Here is a 27,446-nt window from a genome sequence, read left to right as displayed (position 1 = left end):
AATAGCGTGTGTGTGTGTGTGTGTGTGTGTGTGTGTGTGTACATAGAAACACGATAGAAAGAGAGCCGAATACACTTATATGTGACTCGCATTGACTGCTAGCCACGTAATACTAATAACGAAGAGTCTAGTAGCCGGAATCAAAGTCCAGACCTTGTGACGACAGGTCCGTCGTGGCTGCAAGGAGCCCTTCATGACCTGGCCTTGTTTGTTAGGACAAATTAAGTCTGAAGGCTGTCATGTAATAACAGCATGGAAAGTGGATATTCTGTCGAATACGTCGACCTGCACTTTTCTAAACAATCTTAACAATGTGTCTGATGATAGAAATCGCTTCTTCTCTGTCGTGTTTCTTTCGGTTTCTTCCAGCTTGAGAAAGTGTTCTCACCGTTAGGGAATGGGATCGCTACTACCAGGCCGACAGTATCCTTGACCTTAAAGTTTAGGTCTCAGTGAACCAACTCTCAGGAGGCGAAAAGAAATCTTCGATGAAATACCAAGTGGAATAGTGACGTCAACAGCTTTTTTTTTTTTTTTTTCCTGGTCACTCTATTTGATCACGTGGTTGGTCTCTAAGGCGGAACTGAGATGTTCATGTAAATTATGCAGTTAGTTGCCCGAGTTAATTGAATGGAGAGCAAATGACTTTTGCCGCCACGCGAATACGTGTTGAAAAAAAAAAAATCCAGGATGATTTCGTCTGATTTTTAGGACTAATACAACTCACTATTCGGTAAGTGTCATCACTATCTCTATTTAATTTCTACCGGCAACGTTTTGCTGTGCTCCAAAATATCATTCAAATTATCAGAATGCTTCAACTTATCTGGTTGTGGTCTGAGTTCGAGACTACAAAATGGTTATCTGTCAGCAGAACCTATAGGAAATGTAGTAGTCCAATTCTGTAATAGAAAAGAAATGTTCTTTATCAAAATTACGTTAGCAGACGAAACAAATGGATGTGTTTGTAAATAGGACAGCCACTGGAGCCCAAATCAGTGGGTTCTCTGGTAGACACAGTGATTGCATTTTTTGCTATTACTGCAATATTCTGTAAGCAAGTCCATTAAATCCAAGACTTCGATAGCTCGTTATCGACCATTTAAATTATTTTTATTATTATTAGAAGTATAGTAATATCAGTATTCAGTATGTATTAACAGTTAATAGAGTCTTTCTCCAAAGATATGTGGACTTTCTTTCAACCCAGTGGTTGGAAGGGTAGCAATGCTACATTATCAGAGAATTATTATAGAACAAGGTGGTTTCCCGTTGCCTCTCTTGTCCACAGTAGTCTTCTATTTTGTAGATATGTGTATTCACGGTGCTAGTTTTGGGGACGAAAATCCTAATTTCCTGGAAAAAAATCTCCATTGCTGTGAGGCCGACTAACTCAGCTTTGATTGAAAAGACTTTATAAAGGTTCTTCACGTCATAGACGCTATTTAACGCCAGGTTCCATCGAAACTAACTGACCTACGGGACTATTAATATTATAGTCACTCATAATTTAGACTAATGCTCCTTTGTATTGGCAATATCCACTTACTATAAAACCATTGATTGAAATGCATGATATACAAAATGCCTTAATGTATATTATAAAGCTTACTTATTTTTTATTAATTTACTTATTATTGATAATAATATAAAAGAAACATATCTAAAAGCTCAAGATACCTTTGCAACGCATCGTGGTCTCGATTTTAAGTGACTCGAACGATTATTTTCATATCCAAGAATTATTATTATTACGTGACATCTCCAGGGAGTCCAAAGACTCATCGAGGATGGGTACTCACTCTACAGCTCTTTGTCTCCACCAACTACAACGAACCGAAACTACACTAACGCCATCTACCGCCCACCACCACTAGTATTTTCACAGAAAATCACAACATCCATGCCCACGGCGGGATTCGAACTCGCAACCTCTTGGCTGGAAAGCGGATACACTTACCACTCGACCAACCAGGCTGGAATGTCATGGAATGTTAAAATTCAAAAGCCGTTTCGTTTTTAAGCCAGTAATAAGATTAGTCAATCGGCAATTGGATCATATCAGCATTTCTCTCGTTAAAAATTTTACAAAGAATGTTTTTTGGGGGGGAGGAGGGGGGGGGGGTATGTACACACCCCGGAGATTTTTAGAAAATGTATAGTACGCTTTTCTCTTTACAAAGCAGTGAAATGTTCCATTGCTACTTAAAATAATGTTATCCTAATGGTAATTAAGGAGTTAACGTATATATACAATGATTGAATATTTTTGCAATTCTTATTTTATAACTCTATAAAAATAAAATTTCATTTAAATTATTATATACTATTTATAAAAATAGAGAAACTTTTATAATACTGGAAAAATTCTATATAATTGCAATATAATTAAAACCAGTATATTTTATTTTGCATACGATTATTACGAAAGATTATCATTTGAGATGACGTCATATTCGGAGGATGATAAGAGATCGACCGTGAGATGCGGTGAGTAATACCCTTGGAGGGTAATGGATGGCAATGCTGGAGCCAACGAAGTTCTAACTGAGGCTCGGCTATTGCTGTTACCCTTCTGCCATGATCCGAGCTTTCATAGCTCAATAATACCTTATCCCTATACTATCCTCTACAGATAACGGGGAAGATGAAAAGCATTCTTGCTTCGCACCTTTAAGCCAGTCCTTATAAGGACGTCATATTCATGTATATGAATATAAATTTGAATTTATTTGACATGATTTTCCAGACTTAATACAAATGAATTATGCATAAAATCAACCATTTTATCATCACGCGAATAACAAAAGCTAATCTTCATTATCACATTCCAATCTACTGCCTCAAATCTGGACATTGTCTTCGGTCATTCAGCAACTACAATCTTAAAAACAATTCGCACGTTCTCAACCATCTAAGCGGTAGAAATATTGGCGTCTTAGTTCTTTTCTTTATTTCTCTCGTATTTGCAATCCTTCAAACGTTCCACTCAGTTCTCTAGCAACTAACTTATACTTTCTCCTCCCACCAATTTATACACTTCGGTCCGCTAGCTTCTTCTTCTTGTGTTCTCGGAGTCTGTGTGGTCATTATTTTCCAATAAATGACAGATCTGTAATTTACTCTCGCGGTTCTCTGGTAATTTCTCTATACATGTATTGAACTCTCTTTGGTGCCTTTAGTCTTGCTACCTTTCATCACTTTTGACGACAGCACAAAGCCTTATGACCAGATATGTGCTTTATAGTTCCAAACTGAGCAATTTTGTAGCGGCAAAATAGCGTTCTTCGTCTTATAATTTGAAAATTTCTCGAAGTCAAACTAGTCATTCTTTTAGGTTTACTTTTCTTTTCTTTTTAATATTTCTATATTTAAACTGGATTTCTAAGTTAGAAATAAATATTTATTATTATAAGTGTATAAAATTTTTTTAATTTAAAATTTCTATTTTAAAATTGAACAGTTTTAAGATTTTAAAATGAATTAAAGCAAAAATAACAGAATATTATTCTAATACCAAATTTTAAATATATTCTGAAATTATAAATAAAAAGTTTGGGTTTGTTTATTATATTATATTACATATATTATATATTAATCAATGTTTTTATGAATCATTCAGAAAAGATTTTTCAGAAATCTCACATTGGACTGGCGCTGACAGTACAGTATGATTCCTATTGCCTCCCCCTCTGCATGAAATATGCACGAGGTATGATGGCCGTGTAGATCTCACCCGAAACGAGGACCACTGGTGGTTTTATGGTATTTTAGGGAGGTAGGTTTTTCACTCTACGGCCAAGAGTTCTTGACACTCCTTTCCCCTTTAAGTAGGACATTACAAACTTCGCTAGTAGACTTCTGAGTGAGTCCACAGGATCTGATAGTAGGCTGTAAGCCTACAGGATTGCCAAAACAGGCATAACTGAACAAGAGGTATATCTACCAAGGCGATTCTTATCCAAGTATGGACATCACGGATGATATTGTTCAAGCCTTCAGCAGAAAGCATTTGCTTGACCTGTTCAAGAAGATATTAAAAAGGTTTGATACAGAATTACCGGGATTTATAAACATATACGCCCAGGTCAATGATCAAGAAGGAGAGAATGAGGATACGGAGGACCTCTGAAGATCTTATGGAAGAGGATCTAACACCACAAGCTTCAGAAGATAAAAGCAAAAACGTCCCACAAGTGATAGTGATTCTCCGAGACAAAAAAAAAGTGGACATCGGTTTCAATGACCCTTGGTGAACAAAACATCAACTTCTCCAGGGCCAGAAACACAGATGAGGGAGTTAAGATTCATCCCGCTACTGTCTGATATTATCACAAAATGACAAAAATGCTGGACAATTCCAAATTGCTCTTCCACACCTTTGCACTGGCAAGCGAGAAAAATCTAAAAGTGGTCTTCAGAGGGTTTTCCGAGGGCATCACAACAATGAGGTCACTGTCGACCTCATCAGTCAAGGACTTGCCCCCAATCAAAGTCAGCAGAATGCTGAGATCTGACAAAAGGCCGATGCCTTTAGTACTAGTAAAAATCAGTAACATCCAGAAAAGGATATATGAAGTGACAGATATCTGCAGGCTTAAAAGTTACTACAGAGCCTCTAAGGAAAAGAGCATCGGCAGGCCAATGCCATAGATGCCAAAAATTTGTGCAGAGCAGCCTACAGATGTCTAAGATGTGGTGGACATTGTAGAGGACATTGTAGAGGTTGCCCTCTTGTTCGAAATACTTCAACTTCAGCAGCACAGGAAGGCACGCGAGCTTCAATCATGATCAAAACATATGCAGAGGCAGCTCGATCTCAGATTCCCTCATCACATGAGCAAGCAAGCTCCAACTTAACATCAGTTCTAACTGCGTATCTTGCCATGCTGCAGGAATTCAGCAAAGCAAGCTCCTCACCATCCTCCGAAATGAGATTTTATCTAGAAACCCAATCCATACTGACAGCACTATACAATGTATAAAAAACTCAAACCAAACTCAATCACGATAATACCATGGAATGCTAATGGCCTACTAAACAAAATCCTCGAACTGCATCGTAAAGCCCCTGCAAACTTGCAGGGCTTTACGATGTATAAAACAGACAGACACCGCCGGTGGAGGAGGCACAGCTGTATACATCAAAAACTATTTAAGCCACAACGTCCTGGCCAACTCCCAGACCAAGAACCTCGAGATAACAGGTATTGAAGTTCACACTAACAATACCGGAAGCATCAAAATTTACGCCGCATACAACCCACCCGGCATCCAACTGTTGTCAGCTGATTTGGATTGCATTCTCGGCTCTACTGACTCCATTATTATGGCTGGAGACTTTAATGTCAAGCATACAGCTTGGTTCAGCTCCACAATCAATGACAAAGGTCGTATTCTATACTATTACTCAACCCAAAACTCAATAGTTATAGCCAGACCTACAGAGCCCACTAATCACAGCCCAGCTGGAAGATCAGATGTACTTGACATAGTTATCCTCAGAAACATTGGATGCCAGTATCAGCTGGAAATACTAAATGAATTGTCTTCTGACCACAATTCCATTCTGCTTAAGCTCAGTACTCTAGAGCAACTCACTTCACCACACTCATTTATACCTTGGGACAAGTTCTCTAGAATTCTCCCATAGCACATTGGCCCAGTCCTTGTTATTCACAATAAAGAGGATATAGACTTTGCTGTAAACAACCTAACTAGTCAAATCAAAAAAGTAATAAAGACAGTCACACAAATTACAGTCTTTCACCAGCTCAGTCGGATCCCCGAGGAAATCATGGAGCTAATCAGATTAAAAAACAAAGCCAGAAAGATGTACCACAACATCTGAATAATCTAAGTAGACAAGTCCGTGAATCTCTGCAAAAACATCGTAACCAAGATTGGGAAACCAAACCGACGAGTCTGAACCCAGAAGATAACTCCATCTGGAAGTTCTTGAGAACCATCCGCACTAAAAGCCAACCTATACCCCCAATACATACCAAGAAAGGAATTGCTCACACAGATAAAGAAAAAGCCGAAGATCTAATTGACAGCTTGGAAACTCAATGTAACCCCTCTTATGAAAATCTGAACATCAATCTTATCTACAAGATTCACCGCCGAGTCAAGCAAGTCATAACACAACAAAAGGATAACTCATAACCTATCACACCCACTTCTCCAGCAGAAGTTATAAATATCATCACCCCTTTGAACAACAACAAGGCTCTAGGTCCAGACGGAATCACAAACGGAATAATCAAACTACTTCCCAGAAAAGCCATTATGCATCTAGTCAATATAATCAATGCCATCCTCAGATTCGAGTATGTTCCCATACATGGAAGACGGCAGATATCACGCCAATCAAAAAGATTGGAAGGAACTCTCGTCTCCCCGAAAGCTACAGACCTATGAGTCTTCTATCCAGCCTTGGTAAAGTAGAGGAAAACGTCATCCTTACAAGGCTTTAGACAGCAACGGATAAGTTAGGAATTATTCCGGACGAGCAGTTCGGATTCGGAAAACACCATAGCACTGAACAACAAATACACCGACTGGTCGAATATATCACAAAAGGTTTCAATTGGAACCTCCACACAGCCGCGGTCTTTATAGATGCACAGAAGTAGATGCAGAGTTTGTAGAGAAGATCAGGATCTTCTCTACAAACTCATGAAATTCAATACACCAATTAATCTGTTAAAAATAATTGACACATACCTCAAAGACAGATGCATGCAGGTCAAAATAAATGAAACTGCATCAACCAGATGCAAGATCCCGGCAGGTGTTCCCTCACTTCTAATAATTGCTGTTTTCTATCTACATAGCTGACATCCCTCAAAACCCAAGCTCCACAATCACTGCTTTATATGCAGATGATATTGCTTTATTAGCAAGATCTCTCAGTCCCAAACTGGCTATCACAAGATTCCAAACCAATATTCATACAGTGGAGGATCCAAGCAAACCCCCAGAAAAGCTCAGTCATACTGTTCTCCAAAAAGAAGGTCCAAACCAAGGAGGACATACACCTGCTAGGAGTGAAGATTCCATGGCAGACTGAGGTCTAATATCTCGGCATGATGCTTGACAAAAAAACTGCAATTCACCAGTCACATAAAACACATAAGTTCGAAGACATCCAAAGTAATCGCGCAACTCCACCCCATGATCAGCAGAAAAAGCAAAGTGGATACTCGGAACAAACTACTCATATTCAGGATGGTAATACGCCCAGTCATCACTTACGCATCTCCTGCATGGAGCCATACATCGGATATTCAAAAGCTGCAGAGGATACAGAATAAATTCCTGAGAATAATTCCGGAGGCCCCATGGTTCATTAGAAATTCCCAGATTTACAGAGAAGTCAACACTCCCTACATCACATCCCTCCTTTATGATCTAGCAGAAAAGTTCTTCACCAAGACAAGCAATCATTCAAACTCGCTGATCAAGCAAGCTTCAGATTACAATGAAGCAGAATTCTACAAATATAAATGACCCAAGTCAGTTCTATGCTCAGCTGAACACAACTAATCTCACTGCCCTTCCAGGGCGAGCTTAAAGCTCAATAACTCTCCCCTCACAGAACTTCCCTCTCAGACAAAGAGGAATATGAAAAGCATACATGCTTCACCCATCAAACCAGTAACGTTCTGCATCTCAAAGCCTTTGATATAATTGTTGCATTAAATTAGATTTAAACCAAAAACTCATTTTATGCAACAAATTTTCCTAGTAATAATAAGCATGAAATTCAATTCTCTAAGAGAAAATTAAGGAGGGAAAGAGAGGCAAATAAAAATAATCTAATTGGTTGGATTCTACATTTCGCGAAACACTAGAAACTTGAATTTCAGAGCAGACCACAAACGAAAGAAATCTGACAGAGTTGCATGCTTCATTTGGTAAATAGTTTCGAGATAACTTTGTGATGTTGAGCCTATAAAACATTCCTAAGAATTATACAAAATAGATTAAAAAACACCTATGAAGAACTGATAGGCCTAGAACAAGCTGGTTCCCGAGGAAACTATTCAACAATAGACCAGATTTTCATATTGCACCAACTAGCAGAGCTCAGCTGGGAAGACCATAAAGAACTATACTGTTATTTTGTGGAATTTAAATAAGCTTTCGATAGCATCAATAGAGAAATTCTTCTTAAAGTTCTTCTAGAAAAAGTAATAAATAAATATATAATACAGTTTTTGATAAAATAAGACAAATGCAATAATTAAAAAGGACACACTCACAACAGAACCCATAGAGATCCAAAAAGGAATAATTCAAGGATGCCCACTATCCCCATGCCTATTCAACATATATCTAGAAGAAGTTGTAAAGAATGCAATAGACAATGAGCTTGGAATCAATGTCAATGGTTTAAATATAAATACTGTCAAATATGTGGATGATCTCATCCTTATCGCAAGAACTCCAAATGAACTGCAAAGGTTGATAAACAAGTTAAACGACACCTGTAAAACATATGCCATGACAATAAATATATAAAAGACAAAAAGTGATGAACATAGAACAAAACTACGACCTCAGCCACCCTAAATGGAGAACAAATAGAACAAGTAGACAACTTCATATATCTTGGATCAAAACTAACAGAAACAATAGATAAACTCGAAACAATCAAACACAGAATAGCGATAGGATGGACCACCATGGGAAAATTACAAAAAATCTGGAAAACAAACACGATATCTAAGCAAGCCAAAATCAAATTATATGAATCAATAATTATACCAACTGTCATCTATGGAGCAGAAGCGTAGACAGTTAAGAAAAGAGAAGAGAAAAAACTGCAGGCATTTGAAATGAAATGCTTAAGACAAATAAATAGAACAAGTTCTATAGAAAAGAAAACAAACATCACAGTCAGATAAGAACTATTGTATAAAAAGACAATAATAGAAAAAAAATAGAAAACAACAACTGGGATCGTTTGGCCACGCCACGCATGGACGCAGACAGACTTCCTAACGTCCTAATCAATACTTTTCCAACTGAAAAAAGAAGACCCGGAATACCAAGAATTACCTGGCTGAAATTAATAAAGAACATTTCGGGATGTAGAACTTATAATGAACTTTTTCGAACAGCAAGGAATAGAGAAGACTGGAAGATCCTGCTCAAGGGAAGATTCAACCCGTCTGAGACGGAAGAGAAGGACAGAGAGAGAGAGAGAGAATGGTGAATCTCATGAGGTGAGACAGTCTATCAGTGTGTCGTGAAGAGCATGGAATGGTGAAAAGTATTGGCGGAATCAGATTTAAAGAGTAGAAGTGGGTCGACTCATTACACTGGACTTTTATTCTTCCAAATTGAAATTAAATCATGCGATGTTAATGTATTTCGAGGTTTCAAATCTTAATCTTCAATCCCAAAATACCATGCTTAATTGACTTGAATTTCAATACCTAGTGCTAAACATTTCTGAAACCACTTAGGAAGCCTTTCAATCAGGAAATAATTTTAAAAAATGAAGAATTCAAATAGGATTCTGTTCAAATAGAAACCTGGAATTTGTTCACAGATATTGCCGAAGGGCCTTTTGCTTAAATACTGAAAAGTATAAAAGAATACTTGAGAAGCTTACAGCAAAGTACCATATGGTGATGTAGGATGTTGTCAATGAAGATTCACTTCTTTCATTCTTACCTGAATGTTTTTCTGAAATTTTCCATTCAGTGAATAACCAGCAGGGTGAATGATTACATCAGGACATCATAGTGATGATGAAACGAGATTTTCTTTTTTATTTATTGTGAAAAATCTGAACCTGACCGGAGTCTTAGTTCTTTATATTTCTTCTACAAAATTCTTTTTCTGTAATTGACATTATGACTTTGTAAATTTATTTTCAATCAATTACGACTTTTATGATCCAGTTACAAACTTTGGTTGTGAATGGTTGACTAGAGTGGCAGTCTCACGCCGTCGATAAAAATCTTCTACTACCTAAAGACCTTTACACAATATCCTGCCATCGTGGAATTCGAATCTGCAGCAGAACCCGGGTTGATGACATAGTCATCAACTCGGGAAACCAGGCCCACGGAATTGCACTGTAGATGTTTTGTCACAATGTAAATAATGTTATAATTTACTTATTATAGTATCTCCTGCACTAACTAGATTTTAATTATTTTGTACACACCGCCACTGACTTTTAGAAACCTTTATACATATGTACTTATGCAGCGTATATGCAAAATGCTTGGTCTCGTGCGTCATCACGTGTTCTAGGCAGCTATTTAAGAATGCTCCTCGTCCCTAATCGCCAATAGTGTTGATTATAATTGGAAAAAAAAAAAAGAATCGTTCAAAGTTCAATAAAGGGCTTATTTTGGACGCCCGTTGCTGGACCCTATCTTAAAAACAGTAGAACTGACTGGTTTATCAAAAGTCGAGATATCCTGGGTGTTTAATCACTGGAAAAATAACCCACTTAACTTGTCTAAGAGGTGTAATTGTGATCCTAAGACAGTCTCTCTGGAACGAGATTGACGTAATCTGCGAAGGCTTGTACGGACAAACAGAACTTCTTTGTGCAGAAATAATTGACCGAAGCAGTAAATGAAGGCTGTTCCCGACCCATATCTCACCAAACTATGCGCAGTGAACTGAAAAGGATTAGTAGAAGAGCCAAAAACCTCGTTTACAGTAGTGTCAGGACACTGGAAGATTGTATAAAAAGGTCATGTGGTCCAATGCATCAATGCAACCGGTACAGAACAAGTATATCTTGTTCTGTACCGGTAGGCAGAGAGTTTGGCCGAACCCCCATGAAGCAAAGAACCCAGCTTGCTTTGTAAACAGAATTCAGGGTTCTGGAAGTGGTGTCATGTTGTGGGGAATGTTTTGTTGATACAGAACGAATCCTCTGATATTACTAGAAGGCCAAGTCCTCCAAGGGATATCTGAACGTCGTTGCTGATCAAGTCCATCCTGCAATGTTGACTTTTAATTCAGCAAGTGACAATTGTTTCATAGACCACAGTGCTACTGTCCATCGCGCAAGAATTGTTCAACAGTGGTTCAGCGAGCATGACAGTCACTTCCACCTATCGTCCCTGGCTACCATAAAGCCTGGATCTGAACCCCATTGAGAATGTATGGGACATATTAGAAAAACAGATCCTGGAGAAAAGTCCTCTTTCGTCAAATCTGAGCCAGTTAAAAGACTGTCTGGTGAACGTCTGGTATCTTGTAGACATAGATGCACTGAACACCTTATTGAATCTAAGCCTAACGGTATCTGTGCTGTAAATTCGACTAAAGGATGCCCAACACAGTATTAAATAAAAGTTTTTAATTCAGTCACTGGTTTGTGTACTATGCTAATAGGAACGTGTTCAATATTCGACTGACTACTAACTAGCTTATCCAATTAATGTAATTTATCTTAAAAATCTTATTAATTAAAAATGTAATGTAAACTGAGTGTTTATTGATTCTTCATTTTTATGAAACACTATATTGCCTATCTCTTTCTCAATCGGTTTTCTGCTCCAATCGATATCATTTTCTTCGTACTATCAAGCAATCATTTCGTAATGCGTTTATCGCAATTTCAAGGTTTTATTGAGTTCATCCTGAAATACTCGATACGCTTTCCAAACGGAAAATTGAAGATGTTCTATCTTATTATCTCTATCATTGATTATCGAAATCTGTTATTTTAAGACACGTCTGCAACGTCATCTTAATTTTTTTAAAAATCAGTTATTTTAATTGCAAAAATTTTGTGAATAAAAATCCACCATGTTGATGATTGCATTACGAATAAATAGTTCAACTAATTACTGAAATCAATCTGTATTGAAATGAGTAATATAAGTTATATACCTTATTTTAAGCTAAATTATTTTAATTAGTATAAAAATAATACTCATTCAGTGCCGAAGTAATAAATTTTCGTATAAAGTCTCTGTAAGTGATAAATCTAATTATTTCCAGATCAAATCTACGATATTATAAACGAATATTGTAAAAAGATACATGAAAAACCATTAAAACAATTAATGTTTGATGACCACTTTTTTGCGCGATTATTATTGTAATTTTTTTATGCTTCTTAAGTATAAGCATCTATTTGGTTCATTTTGTCTATCAGTATATAGTCATAATTACATTGTGCTAATTTTAAAAATTTAGTATCCTTAAAAAATTTATCGAATCATTGGAATTTTTGTTTAAATGAGACCATTTGCAGAAGGAAAAATAGACGAAAAATGTGCAAAATGATCATTCAGCTAAAGATAAAATTTCATAAATTTTTAACAATTATAAATATAAATTAATGTGAATATAATATTTAAAGTAAAAAATTAAAGAGAATTTTAAAAAGTTTAGAATTTTTAGAAGTTTACTAATATTTGTATTGACACCTAATTTTAATTCATATCGGATTATTTTTATAAGCCTAATTAAGACATATCATATTATATTATATGGATATTATATGGAAGAATCCACCGTGGGATTCGTTGATTAATACCATTGGAGGGTAATGGATGGCAATGCTGTAGCCAATGAAGTTCTAACTGAGGCTCGGCTATTGCTGTTACCCTCTTGCCATGATCAGAGCTTGTATAGCTCAATGACACCTTATCCCTACACTGTCCTCTACAGATAACGGGGAAGATGAAAAGCAGTCTTACTTCGCCCCTTTAAGCCAGTCCTTATAAGGACTATCATATTATATTATATTATTATGAATGGTATTTGAATGCGGAGGGTGGAATGATAAATACCCTTGGAGGGTAATGGATAGCAATGCTGTTGCCAATGAAATTCTAACTGAGGCTCGGCTATTGCTGTTATACTCCTGCCATTATCAGAGCTTTAATAGCTCAATAACACCTTATTCCTACACTGTCCTCTACAGATAACGGGAAAGATGAAAAGCATTCTTGTTTCGCCCCTTTAAGCCAGTCCTTATAAGGATATCAGATTATTAGGAATTCTGATCGACCGTGAGATGAGGTGATTAATACCACTTGGAAGGTAATGGATGGCAATCCTGTAGCCAATGACGTCCTAACTGAGGCTCGGCTATTGCTGTTACCCACCTGCCGTGATCAGAGCTTTAATTTAATAGCTCAATAACACCTAATCCCTACACTGACCTCTACAGATAACGGGTAGGATGAAAAGCAGTCTTGCTTCGCCCCTTTAAGCGAGTCCTTATAAGGACTATTAGATTATTAGAGTATGATAATAACAGTACTACTTGAAAAGCTTATAAATCACCTCCGATTATTTTCAAACCTGGCTGCGGTCACCTTTGTAAAGAACAACCAAACAGTGCATTTCTCTATAAATGATACAGAATTAGTTATAATTTAATACAGAAAGGAGTTCAAAAAATATGGCGGAATTAAAATTTGATCAAACTCCCAAATAAGCTAACAGCATGTTTTAAAATCATGTTAAATTAATCAAAAGACATGAAAACGCAATCCGGAATTAAAATTTGACTGAACTTCGAAATAAATTAATACTTTTAAAACATGTTAATTTAATTAAAAGCTGATTTATAAAAATATTAAATATTCCTTTAATTATTATTATTATTATTATAATTATTTAAATTTTTTATTTATATTATAAGTGTTTTTAATTATCATTGGAATCTTTGTACTTCAATTGATAATTCAATTAAACTTTTAGCTGTTGATAAAATGATTTAATTAAACTTTATTAAATTGTAAAAAGAAAATACAGTACAATACTTATAATTACATTTTATAATTATGAATAGTAATATAGAATTTCATCAAAAATGTTTTTGATGAACAAGCAACTGGCTGAGTACATTTTGTAAGTTTTCTCTCAAGAAATTAGACGAAATTAATTTAATTCAGAAATGTTGTTACGCAGTGAAATGTTATCTATTCATCTATGATAAATCACGTATAACATATCAAAGAAAATCACACATAAGATCTCTATTCATTACCAAAGCAAAAAAAAAAAAAGTCTGTATTTGCTTATTTGTCTATTTAATGCTGTTCAGCAAGTCCTTCAAGTACTTCTGTGTGGATACTTCAAGTACTTCTGTGTGATACAGATATGTGTTTAACAAAGAAAATAAATTATATTTATTTTCTTTTATTTATTATAAGTTAAATTTTATAAATAATAAATGAATAAAAACAAAATAAAATAAATTTGTTCAGATATACAAGTTACACTTATTATTATTTTGACACCCCCCCAGGGAGTCCAAGGACTCATCTTGGACACTTCTGGTATGAAAATCTCCAAAGATTTTTAACAACACAAACAAGTCCTTATCCTTATAAGAACTGGTGTAAAGGGGCAAAGCAAGAATGCTTTTCTTCTTCCCCGTTATCTGTAAAGGACAGTGTAGGGATAAGGTGTTATTGAGCTATTAAAGCTCTGATCATGTACATAGCAAGAGGGTAACAGCAATAGCCGAGCCTCAGTTAGAACTTCATTGGCTACAGCATTGCCATCCATTACCTCCAAGGGTATTAATCACCACATCTCACGGTCGACCAACACAAACAAATTGTAATCATTTTAAACTAATTTACAGATTATTTTATTTTATAAAAAGTGGGAGAGTGATATTCACAAAGTTACTTTCATATTTAAAAAAATTAAGATAATAATAATTATATTTAAAGAATATTAAAGATACAACTTTATTTCAAAGCACAATTTATGCAAAATTTAAGAAGATTTCTCAAATCTGACCAGAAACGTATGAGTATACAATCCACAAGACTGGAGTTGCCTTAGTTTGCACTACTTGAAAGACACCAGCACTGCCCAGTCGTCAATATTATTAGTACGTTTATTAGCCTTTTATTAGGCTAATAAACGTACTATATTATTTCACTATATTAGATAGTGAACCTTTGGATTAAAGTTTCACTATCCTTACAGCTGTTTCGAATTGGTTGGTTCTCTTCAGAGACCTTTAAGGAGACTCATTCATTCCAAAGCCTTATGTCAAAGAACTGTGTTTTTCTTACGTGCTTCTGAAAACAGGCCAATGGAAACAAAATTTCTCGTAGATCAATAATTTTAGTACTGATTCTAAAGAACAAATTTAGACAGAGTCCGCAATAACTTGCGTACGGACTGACAAAAGTGTTCTCAATTGTTTGCATATTCGCTTTAAAAGACAGAAAGCATCTTTTATTGGTTGCAGATGGATGTTGAAAGAAGTTATTCAAAAAAAAAACACATTTTACTGTTTCGACATCGCTATAAACAAAATGATTTATCTCAGTTCAGAATGAAAACTATTTCACCATGCAAAACGTCATCAAAATATTTACATTGGACCCTCTGTACCAAGCATAAACACTAATTTTGAGAACCAGTGAAATTATTTATAAAGTTAAAACGTCATATTATAATAAAAAGGAGAGTGGGATTTCAATCCATCACTTTTTACGTGGTATAAAATGAAATAATTTGAACTATCACAGCTCGATATTAGTTGCTGTTAATGTGCAACGAAACGTTAACTCTGGTGGTATTGCAACATCTGAGAACAATAGAACAATACAAAAACTCCTCTCTGACGAATGTCGAAATATTTGAAATGGTGTGGGAGCGTAAATGTCTACTGCCTGCTGTTCTGAGGAGAGCTTCGACTAGCCCGTCTCAATGCTATCAGTCGATGTTATCGTCAACCTTCTGATATCTTTGGTGGTCAGGGGTGGTTTCTTTCAAGTGCGCAGATAAAGAAAATTTAGTTATCAAGTGTTTAATGAGTAAATACTTAAAGATGGCTAATTGTGTGATTCCAACATATGACAACTTGTTTATTCAATATCTTTTTTATTTTATAATATCCTGTAGAATGACTTGACAACTGTGGTAACTAAAAGTCTCAGAATTATTATCTCCTCAGATGCATTTCTTAACGACACTACACGTTTTTATACAGAGTACTACTACGAATTTTAAGGTGGATGGATCGTTTATGGAGACAAAAACCGATGTTTATTAAGTGGCGAAGGGGACAAAGTGAAATTAAGCAACCTTGTAGAATTTTTATATTAATAAGCAGAATTTTTGGTAACAAAATTGTGTTATTGTTTGAATTTTCTGCAATGACAAAATAATATTTTTAGTGTATGAGATGTGTACATGTATGATGATCCTTATGATCTGGACTATTCAAATTTCGTCTAAACTGCCCCGATGATCATTGTTGAACAGTGAAGCACTCAAGTGTTATTTGTCGGGGGTGTAGGATGAAGAAAACACATTGACGCAGCTTTGTATCGAAATATTTTAAGAACGTGTTGGGAAGAATTTTTGGTAACAATGCTGTTTTATTGCTTGAATTTCTATTATGAGAAAATAAGGTTTTAATTACATAAGATGCAGGCATGTATGTGAGATGAAGAGACCCTTTATTTTAATATCAACCCATCACTGAAGAAAGATTTCAGGACCTATAATTTGACAGTGCCGTGCGTAAGCAAGTGAGTAGAGATAAGAAAGGAATCTGTTAATGTATTTTTTAAGAGATAGAGGTTGTATTTGTTGGAGAAACTGGTAGAGTGAGACTTCTCCGAAGGACAGAAGTGTGAGGAATGAAGGAAAACGATGAGGAATTCTTTCCGACAGTTTAGAGCTAAGAGTAATATAGATATTGACCAGCAGCTCCCCTTATTCGTACATGAGTAGACGGAAGCAGAGGAATTGTGGCAGCCAGTTTAGTGGAGCAGCGCCCATGAGAATAGTGAGCCTATAGAAAAGATGTAATGCTGAAACAGAGCGTCTGTAGGTCATCTGTTAAGCGAATATCTCTCTTCTGGATACAATCTACCATTTTGAGGGAAGATTTTGGGGAACCACCTCAGATGTTGTCGACTTGGCTGGCCGAGTGAGTAGCGTATCCGCTCACTGACCAACAGACTGTGGGGTTCGAATTCCACTATGCGCAGATGTCTGTGACTGTCTGAGTAACTCTGTGTAGAAAGAGTGGCTGTGCCCTTTCACTTCTTCGCACAGACATTACTTCCAAAACTCTAAGCGGTATGGGAACGAACATACGGCGTACAATAAGAGACGTTAAATATGAAATACTAACTAACCCCCAGATGTTAGAGCAGTATTCTGAGATTGGATGGATTTTGAAGGACGGGTTGAGCATAAGAGGAGTAATGCTTAGAACACAAAGAATTCTACGCTCTCTTACTGGCTGAAGTGGTTAATACGTGATGTGTTTTTATCAGGAGAGAGTAGATGGAAAGTCAGCTCAAGAAAACTGATACTTGGTAGTGCATAAGGAAGAATTGTGTTTTCATAGCATTAACATTTCCTAAATCATTTTAACCCACATGAAAAAGGCTAGAAAACCATCGTTTAAGGCATTGGTCATAGAATTTCTTGTAGCTTGAGTTATCTCAGTACTACAAGGTGTGTGAGTGATGAAGAGATTGGAATGTACTCGCATTAGCAGAGCTATGAATAACACTGAAGGTCAGTGATAGCCCATCTCCACCATGAAACGCAATGAACATCCAGACAGGAAGCTGGGAAGCTATTCACAAGGGTAGGCATGAGAGAGAGAGAGACTTGAAAAAAAACGACGAGATGTCATACTCGATCAGATACTTTAGAAGTATGAAGATAGAGTACATGAGATTCTTCAAATCTTTCCATACACTGTATACGAGGGTGAATAAAGTTAGCAAGGAAATCTGTTGTAGAACGATAATCGCAAACTCCAGTTTGGTGATCACTAAATAACAAATGGCTCTCCAGTTAGTGAAAGAGCTGGTTCTTGAAGAACTTCTCCATCAATTTTGAGAGTGTTGAGATGAGGGCAGTGGAACGGTAGTTTGATGTTTGAGTTTTATCATGTTTTTTTTTTCGTTTCTTTCTATTTTTTTATACAAGCCGGTAAAAGTTTGCTTATATGTTGTTGGATAGATGGCAAAAACAACTTGTAAATAAGATATGTGATGAGTACTAATTATGAAGTTCAAGCTCTTGTTGCAAATGGAAGGATACCATCTGGAGAGAGAGAGAGAGAACTTATTAGTACGAAGACTCTTAAGTATGTTCCTCTCTCAAAATATCAGTCGAGGCATACTAAGGGTAGTTAGTGGAACAGTACGGAGATATTTACTTTGATCATCCAAATAAGTGTTTGAAGAGAAAATTAGTGCTAAAAAGTCTGTTTTATCTATAGAAGAGTTGCCATTGTTTCATCGGATTACAGAGCTTAGAGTTGGCCCTTCTTGGAAAGAGACAAAAAAGGCTTAAACCCTATTTGAGCAAGAGACAAGCTTTATGCACTTAGCCCTTAAAAGTCTGGTTTTAGCATGGATTGGTTTGGAATATTTGCTAGAAAATCAAGGCTTGTATAAGGGTCGTGAAGCTTGAGTAGAATGGGGAATAAAGGCACCCATACCAGCAAAATAATTTCAGTAATTAGATTCATAGTAAGTGCTTGGATTGAGAGAGAGAGAGAGAGAGAGAGAGAGAGAGAGAGAGAGAGAGAGAGAGAGAAAGTTAACAATAATCAGTCCAAGGAAACTCAGGCCGTAGAAGTTCCTAAGATCATCCCAATTGGCACCAGGGTCAAGATTAGTTGGGAGAAGGACAATCCGAAGAAGAGCAAATATAGACAAGGTTGTGGTCAGAATTGCCAAGAAGAGAACTAACATGAATAGTGTATTTTGATGGAGCTACTTAAAAATAGCTCCAGAGTATTGGTTGAATGATGAAGATTATCGGGAATTCTGGTATCTAGGATCTAACAAGTTGCGTTAGATCATTACTCAGTTTCCCTTCCGGCTATATCTGTGAAGTTCGAGATGGTGAGTAAGAATAGAACTAAGAGTTTTGAAATTACCGAGTACCTTTATAATATGGGATAATATGCCAATATTTCTGGATAAAAAATATTCATCTTCATCGCACCTCGAAAAAAGAATGTCGTAAGAATTAGTTTTGCTTCTACTTCGATAGGTTTAGTCTAAATAATGATTCATCTTGAACATTTCATATTTGACTGACTAATTTGACTAACATCATCTACAACAACTATATTATCTTAAAATACATAAATTACTCTCGTTTGGGACAAGACAAGATATTACCTTAAGATTTTAATGGTTGTCATTTTCACAAAATGTGACAAACCATTTTATACAGATTTAATAATCAATAAATCACCTTATTCTGTTTGCAAACTGGTATTGAGAAATCGATTCTTTTCTAAAAAGCACACGTTTAACAGTACCGTATTCGAAAGATATAATGGGAGTTCATATCTTTCATCACCGGCCTATGGAGTCTAAAAGTTGTGCTGAGGGTTAGCAGGTAGTGAGAGGGGAAGAGAAAAAGGTAGAGTAGGATAGTACTAGGTAATAAAGAGGCCTCAGTCAACCTGTTTGACTTTGTAACCTTTTTAAGAGGTTCGTGGCCAAACAGATCTGTCGACATCATCTCCCTACATCCGTTCTTACAGCTTTCGACTGTCAACCATCTTTTAAGATGTCTGACAGACGAAAAAAGCAAAAACAAATAAAAGAGAAAACAAAAATAAATTGAACTAAATACAAAAAAAAAAACAATTCTGGAATGGATCTGACTGAAAAAGTTTTGAAAAGACAAAAAAAGGACAAGTGAGTTGCAAATTTGGGACTTTAAATGAAAACAAAAGAAGAAGTGAATTCTGATAAAGAGCTACGTTCGATTTTCAAGTGGATTGCAAATTTTGGGAGAGCCCGGCCCGAGTGATGCAGACCACACGTGGCTGCACCGCCTCGCTCTAAGCCTTCGCAGCTCTGGTTCTCAGGTCTATCCCCTCCTTTGTGAACTCGAAATCAATGAAAATGGAACAGAAGATAAGCGTAATTAGCCCTTTGAAGAGGATAGCAGGGTTTAGTTGGCTCTTTTTGTTCTGTTTGCTTATTGGCTTGTAGGATCTGTTCAGCCAGCTTTGCTGACCAGTGTACAGCTATTATTCGAAGAGCCCGATAGAATCCCAACAACTCCTTTTTTGTTTCTGCTAACCTTTCTAAGTGCTCTGGTTCGACGTCCCATAAGTCATCTATGTAGAAGTCTCCTCATTCGAAAGCTACGACTTTAGGCCCTTTACGAATGAACCTAGCGTCCCCACTTTTGTTGACTACAGTTAGGAATACTTCTAGGACCTCGGGGCAGTTTTCGAAGAGTGTCCTTGCAACCTTTTTCCCTTCCGGGACAAGGATGACTTTTCGGATTCCTCAGTTTCTTCTAATGAGGTTACTTCTATAGCATGGTTGGTTTCTTCTTCAATTTTTTCAGATGGGGTTATGTTGCCCGGTTTCGTCTTTTTTACATCTCCTTGTTTTGGACTTCCAGGCCGTTTTGCTGTATAATGTGTCCATTTCTTCTGTGTCTTCCTCCCTTTTCTCGCTTGTTGCGCCTTTTTTTCTTATTTATTTTTTGTGCTGGATTTTCTGTGATGGCGGCTTGATTCTCTACTGCTTCTTTCTGTTTTGTATATTCCGTTTTGGCGGTGGCTGCCTATCTTTCTGTTTCCGTTGTCTCTACGTGAGCTGCCTTCAAGGTTGGGAACTCTTCTCGTCTGTATCATTTGTCTTTTCTGCTGGTGTTACTATGGCTGGCGTAATGGCACCTCCCATCCCGAAAGACGTAGTAAGTGGACTGATCAGAAATTCCAGTTCTACAAATACAAATAACCATCTAATTTGTTATTCTCCACCCAAATAACCACTGTGACAACAAGGAAGTATGTAAATAAATTATGGTTTAAACTTTTTACTGTGTTTTAAAATTTATCATAAATAATTTACAGCTCAAAAAATACAAATTATAATTTATTTTTTTTGGAAATAATTTTATTTAGTACATAAACTTATTAAGAATAAATGACTTTTATTTCGAATAAAAATAGATATTCAAGAATTTTATAATAATCTTAAGAATATCACAAACTAAACCAAAATCACAAGGTCAGAGAAAATCAGAAAACGAACAGAAATACTACTACTGCATATAGCTAAACGATTAAACATCTCTAAACCAATATCACATAGTTTGGAAAAATACGTTTTAAACTAAAGTACCAACAAGAAATTGTATCATTTAGTGTGGTACTTGATTAGCAGCATAAAGTGGAGTTCAGCCGGAGAATTATAATTAAATGTAAGAATTTTAACATGATCGTGATGTTTACAAGTATTATTATTATTATTTACTTCTTACATTAAGAAAAACACCGTATTTATAATATCCACTTCATTAATTTATTCAATGTTGAATAATTCTTACTTCTTTTTCCCGAAATTTTTTAATTGACGAGCTTGTTCGTTATGGTTATTAACAACCTCAATACATTCATCTGTGTAAATGTATTAAGACAGTGTTTTATCACGTATTCTACAAGGTTTCAGGGTCATAACTTAAACTAACAAAGTCGGTTACAGTTCTTCTTCGGCTATCTTATCTGTTATAATTCTCTTCATATTATCATCCATTTATCGCGTTTAAAGATTTTTTGTTTGCTTTTTGGGTTTTAACAATAGACTTTGTTAAACAAGTAATCGCTGATGATTTTTCTTTTGCTTTTGCACTTCTAATTATCAGAATATTTGGATCTTTCATTGTTTTACATTATATAATTATTATCTACGATCGTTAGTATATAGCATCAGCACTACTAGTACTCCATCTTGAAAGAAAACTTTCTGTTATGACTATTCAAATCTGATATCCATTTTTATTCACCAAACTTTTGTTTTGAAGAATGGTTAAAAAGACGGTAAATACCCTGAGGACATATTGAAATATGCTTTATCATTACGCAATTCCGGAACTTTTTTATGTGACGTCGCATATGAAGGGGGGGGGGGGCGAGAAAGACATTCTACTTCTATCAAAGTAGGAAAGTGAGACCTGTCAAATTTCGGCAATGCCATTGGGACGTACCGATAATCAGTTTATGAGTCGGCCATAATTTTCTCCATTCTCGGTACAATCTTTTGAAACCATCCGTTAAGAAGAGATTATGAGTCATCTAACACTTATTTTTAATATTAATTCTTAGTTTTGAGCAAATGGACTTACAGGAATATTTGATGAGTGACATTAGTTGACTCATATTCCATATTTCTCATCTGCTTTGAAATGTTCTTCTGTACTGATCGAAAAAAAAAACTGTACACTCATGTATTCAGCCGTGTATTAAATTATTCTTGTCACATTTTAGGTTACTAATAAACAGTTAGCGACATGACATAATATACGGTTGTACAGAATAAATTAAATGTTGGAAATAGCTGAAGGCTGAATGTTTAAATTTACTTGGCAGATATCAGAGAGTTCGTTATAATTAGTTCGTTATGATTATTGTTCATAAAGAAGCGTAAGTATCTGGATTTATTATTAAACGAAATAGATAAAATATTTAAAACATGGTGTTGCGATGGAAATGCTTACTCTGGTGCATTGTTTTAGTGTTGATTGGAAGTTCCACTGTTTCACTTTGTGTTGTGTTGGAATCTCTACACAATTTGGTATAGACGAAACCCCGGGTTGGAAAGACCCCAGTTGGAATTCCGCCTATGACGTGAGGAACCTTTTTCAGGTGTTCTCAATCAACTTATAAGTCAAACGGTGTCATGCGGAGGTGGAAGGTTTTTCTCCCGGAAGAAACACGATAATTTTGTCCCTCAAAACAGGTAAACCCGCTTGGTGAACAACATGATTGAAGTGCCAGTTGCATTATTCACCGATTATCCCTAATCCCGTAGGAGGGATTCTACCTTCCTACGGACGGATGGGCTGATGTTACTGCATTTTGTTGCCGACAAATTAACTCATGCTCAGTAGGTTTTCGACTTGCTGTCTGGAAAAAGGAATTCTTATCTTTTCCTGGTCTGGTAAACCCGGGTTTCGCTTTTTTCTTTCTTTTTTTTTTAAATCGCTGCTCGAATTTGATAAATATTCCGTAAAATCACAGAACTTTAAATTTCTTTTACTACATCCAAAATAAAAACGCATACCTATTGTTACTCACAAAAATACTTATAATGTATGAAATTATACTTACTTCCTGGGTACGACATTTTTTGAATAAAGAATAATATTTTTTTACCCACACACTTCAATATTTAAGATTTGATAGTCTAGCAACGCTGACCATAGATTGAGTTCTCAGCTTCCATCTGTCAATCGTAGCGTGTGGTATTTTACTCCTATTTTTTTTTTAATTTAAAACCCTCAATGTCTGATTCAAATTGATTTGTTGAGCAATATTTAATAGCTCATGTATATGAATAACTCCAATAAATGCAAAATGTAAACACTGCGATTCCACATTGTTGTGCTGAGGCTGGTCCGTTTCAGAGTTTAAACGAGCATTTGAAACCAAACTGCTATTATTCGAGAACACCATGGAACAAAATTACAGACATCGATAATATTTAGGACACTGAAACAATTCTATCAATTTTGTTATAAGGAGAAGAGCCTTTTCTGCAGGTTTTTTTAGGTTTATATGCTTGATAAACCTAAACAACCATCATATCGGTTGCTTAGGTTTATCAAGAAACTATTTTAAAATTTTTGATCGAATCTCTAAATGTTTAAAAATATTTCAATGAATATAATAATGAGTGTAATGAATATAACAAGTAATATTTAATAACATTTATTTTATTTATTATTAGTTTTTGTAATGCTAAATATTTTCAGAAATCAGATAAGAGTTAAAATTTCTTTTTGAATTTTTTTTTCCCAAAGCATTTCATTATACTTAAATCGATATGCATTTTAGCCTTTGACTGTCCTTTGTCTGATGAATAACATAATAAAATTGTGTTTAATGAATATAAATTATAATAATTTCTAAATAACAATAATAACAATAAGTCTAAAAATTATCTTATCGCCGAACAGTAAAAAAAATACCTTTGCTGGGAATTCCCGAAATGAAAAAAGCTGCATAGAAGAACAAGGCGAAGCTATAATGCATTCCTGGACGATTTTAAGCACCTTTTTTAGTTGTTGAAACGCCTTGTTGGATATTAAAATGATATTAAAAGATGCTATTAATGGATTCGCTGTCATAACTCCATACGCATTAGAAATCGGAGAGATGTTGATATAATTACCCACAAAATTAATCCTCAAGGCTGCCATATTCCTCTTCGGACACACAAACCTCTGGGGTTTGTGTAACTGTATCCATTTTGAAAGTGGCCCACAACTCTCTCTCTCTCTCTGAGTACACTTAATTCACAAAGAATGGTTGCTCTGTTTCTTTTTCTCCAAAAGAGTCCAAATTTATACTGGTCCAGGTGGGATGGGATGAGAATACAGAGACAACAGGTTGAAAATTTTAAAAGATATGCCACATTCAGATGGTGTTTAAATTACGTCACGCCAAATAAGACTATGAAGTAATATTATTATGCCAGTTAATTGCATCTTTTGTGGGAGAATAACTGAGTTTTCGATAGGGAAGAACTCTTCCGCTTCCAAAATGAGGGTAATAATTCATCTTCATCTGAAAAGAAATTATAAAGATCCCCTGGGATCCGTGAGGGATTCAAACCCAGGTGGTCGGGAAGTATGTTTCATTATACAATTAGACAGCCACATAGTGATCAAAATTGTTCATTTATATAAAAAAAAAATTATTTTTATTATTTATTATTATTTTTTTATATTTTGGTGTTTTCTGAGAACAAAGATGTTAAATTAAATATGAAAGGTTTAAATTGTTATGGCTTTAATTAGTTGATAAATACGGTAAAATGCTATCTACTTGCATACCTTGTAAATTATGGCAAGACATCTGAATAGTTAATTATTTGTCCTTCGGTTGGAAGGATCCGGGTTCAAACCAGTCCTGGAGGCTAAGAATCATTCTTTTCAATCGAAGGTGATTTATACGGTCTCATATGGAGCTCATGGAGTTTTTTCACTTGCAAAACAAACACACCGGACAGAGAATAGAGGCATTAATAGGCATACTATACTGGACTCATAGACTTCGTTGCTTTAGTCACAATATCAACTAAAAAAGAGACGTTTCTCTTGAAAAAAAAAAATTGATACAGCACAATAGATACATTGGAACTATAATATTTTGCGTTGAAAAGAAAGAGCGCGAAGGTAGATACAGCGAAACTTTAACATAACCTTGGTTTTTCTTAAATTTGATGGTTTATAAGAGATCTAAAGTAGGCCAATGAATGCAATTGTAATTAGGTACAACAACATTAAAATTGATGTAAAAGAATTATTTTGATCAATGCATATTAGATACGATCAAATATATCATCTCAATCATCTCAAGTCACATGATTCATTTACGTGAATATGAATAAAACGAAGAAAACATCAATTTCTGCCTTTTCTTATTTTTATGTTTTTTTTATGATTGAGGTGTTGTTTCTTTTCACTAAATTATTTAGATTTTTTTTAAATAACTAAAAAGAATAAATAATTTTATAACAGTATAGATTAGTATATAATAGTATAGAATATTTAAATTTTATATTTTATATGAAATATAAAATAAAGTTATATGATAGCTAATTTTAAATTATAGCTTTGAATTTTAAATTTATAATTAGTTTAAATAATACAACTTTTTCACTTATATAAATTTTGCTAATTTTTTCGGTTAAAAGTCATTGTGTTTTAATTCCTGTTATTTCTGTAAAATATGAAATATGTTTATTATTCATAGCACCCTCTTTTAGCATGGTAAAACGTGGTCACTGGAAACTTTCTATCGTAAGTTATTAATAAACTGTTAGGAATAATTGTATATGATTCTTATAGATTAGAAATTAAGTAAGTTTCCCCTAGTTGAATGTATGGATATCCCCAGAGAATGAATATTGTGTTAGCATCCTAGAACTTCCAATAACTCAGGCGGTAAAAACAGATGTCGTTTAATGTGAATAATTTTGATGAGTGCTGTAAGTTGACTGTGTCCAAGAGTTTGAAGTCCACTTCTATATTTTTTTTTCTTAAAGTTAGTCAATAACTGAAGCCACGACAAAGGTACAAACAGAATGTTTGTGATCTAAAGTGGCGCTTATCTTTGACCCTCTCATTATCTGACGTATCGGAGCGTACCAAGATAACCTAATCTCTGACAGAGGGGACGATGGACTCCTCTAAGACAAGTAAACTAATATAGTGAAAATACCTGCGTCCTCCTTTGAGTATTTGGTTGCTGATAATTTGCTATTTCTCTTGCAGATTTCTTCCTAGCCTAGAGGGCGCTCTATGTTTCTCTATGTTACCACCCACCTGTTTGTAAGTGTGCTCTCCGAAGGGAACTACACCAAAAATGAACGTGGAGAGTGAGATTTACTTCTTTTATTGTGACTTCTCTGTAATTTCCACTGTGGAGAATGTTTGCTAAGTGTCTGGTGAGTGATCTGTAATGGCTGAAGGTCATGAAGAGGAGTGGAAGGAAGAACATTTGTCTCCAGTTCCGGAGGAACTGCCTGAACACACCTATTACCATCATGCGGATCCTAAAGATGTTAATGAAGAAGATAGCCGTGTCCATTTATCTCACCATGTGCAGGAAACTGCGCAAATTCATTCCGATTACCATAGCGACTCTGTTCGAGCTACAAGTTCAGAGGTGACAAGCTCACACCATGCCTATCCCCACATCAGAAGTCCTCCACTGAGAGATTACACGCCTGAACGTGCGTCCAGTTACTCTGTGTCAGATTACAGGTCTCTTACTAACACCCCGTCTCCTACCGCACACCATTCATCTCCAGTGCGAAGTCAGTTGATTTCTGGAGTTACGTATTTCCCTTCTAGCAGCACCTCTGGTATTAGAGACGTTCATCTGGATACGGGACATTTGCATTCTCCATCGCTAGCAGTGAGTACCCCTTCAGTAACCTACCACCATCTTCCTGAGCCATCCTTGAGTCTTCCTAGCGGATCTATCCTCATGCCGTCCGCATCTACGAAGCTAGTCTCCATGCCATACATGAGTCGACCTGTTCAAGAACTATCCCCAATTCCTCATCCTCAGCCATCTGCATCTTCGGTTCTCTGGAATCAAGCCTTGGAGGATTACGGATCTAAGAACTTGACTCATTTGACCCAAAAATTGACCTCTGCAACAATCCCCCAAGGAACCGTAAGCACATCCAGTTCATCACTGTCCCGCAGTAACGGTGTTGGTCATTTTTCTACGTATATCAGCCCAGACTTAACGTCATCTTGGAGTTTTGATGGAACAATTCCCAATGTTACACTTCAGTATATGGAAGATGGTTCTCCAGCACTTGGTCCAGGTGTAGTGGGTGAGTAGGTGTTACCTGTTGTTTTTAATATTTCAAAAACATACATTGCATTGTATGGCATGTTGTTATCGATTTCTATTGTTTATTCATGCTCAT

General features: G+C 35.8%; 1 protein-coding gene across 1 annotated transcript in view; it reads left to right on the top strand.

Annotated features, from left to right (window-relative positions):
* Window positions 1-635: 635 nt before the first annotated feature.
* The window catches only part of LOC150097488 (uncharacterized), a 52,987-nt gene continuing 26,176 nt past the window's right edge, over window positions 636-27,446 (top strand). Inside the window, exons 1-2 of the mRNA XM_090406743.1 lie at window positions 636-733; window positions 26,275-27,350. Coding sequence (XP_090262869.1) covers window positions 26,462-27,350 — 889 coding nt within the window. The 5' untranslated portion in view covers window positions 636-733; window positions 26,275-26,461. The remainder of the gene's footprint in view (window positions 734-26,274; window positions 27,351-27,446) is intronic.

This window comes from Typopeltis vanoorti, chromosome 17, assembly GCF_054136105.1.
Source record: "Typopeltis vanoorti isolate ZY-2024b chromosome 17, IOZ_Tvanoo_1.0, whole genome shotgun sequence".
Classification (NCBI taxonomy): Eukaryota; Metazoa; Arthropoda; class Arachnida; order Uropygi; family Thelyphonidae; genus Typopeltis; species Typopeltis vanoorti.
The sequence above is the reverse complement of the archived record's forward strand: the minus strand, read 5'-3'. Positions and strand labels throughout refer to the sequence as shown.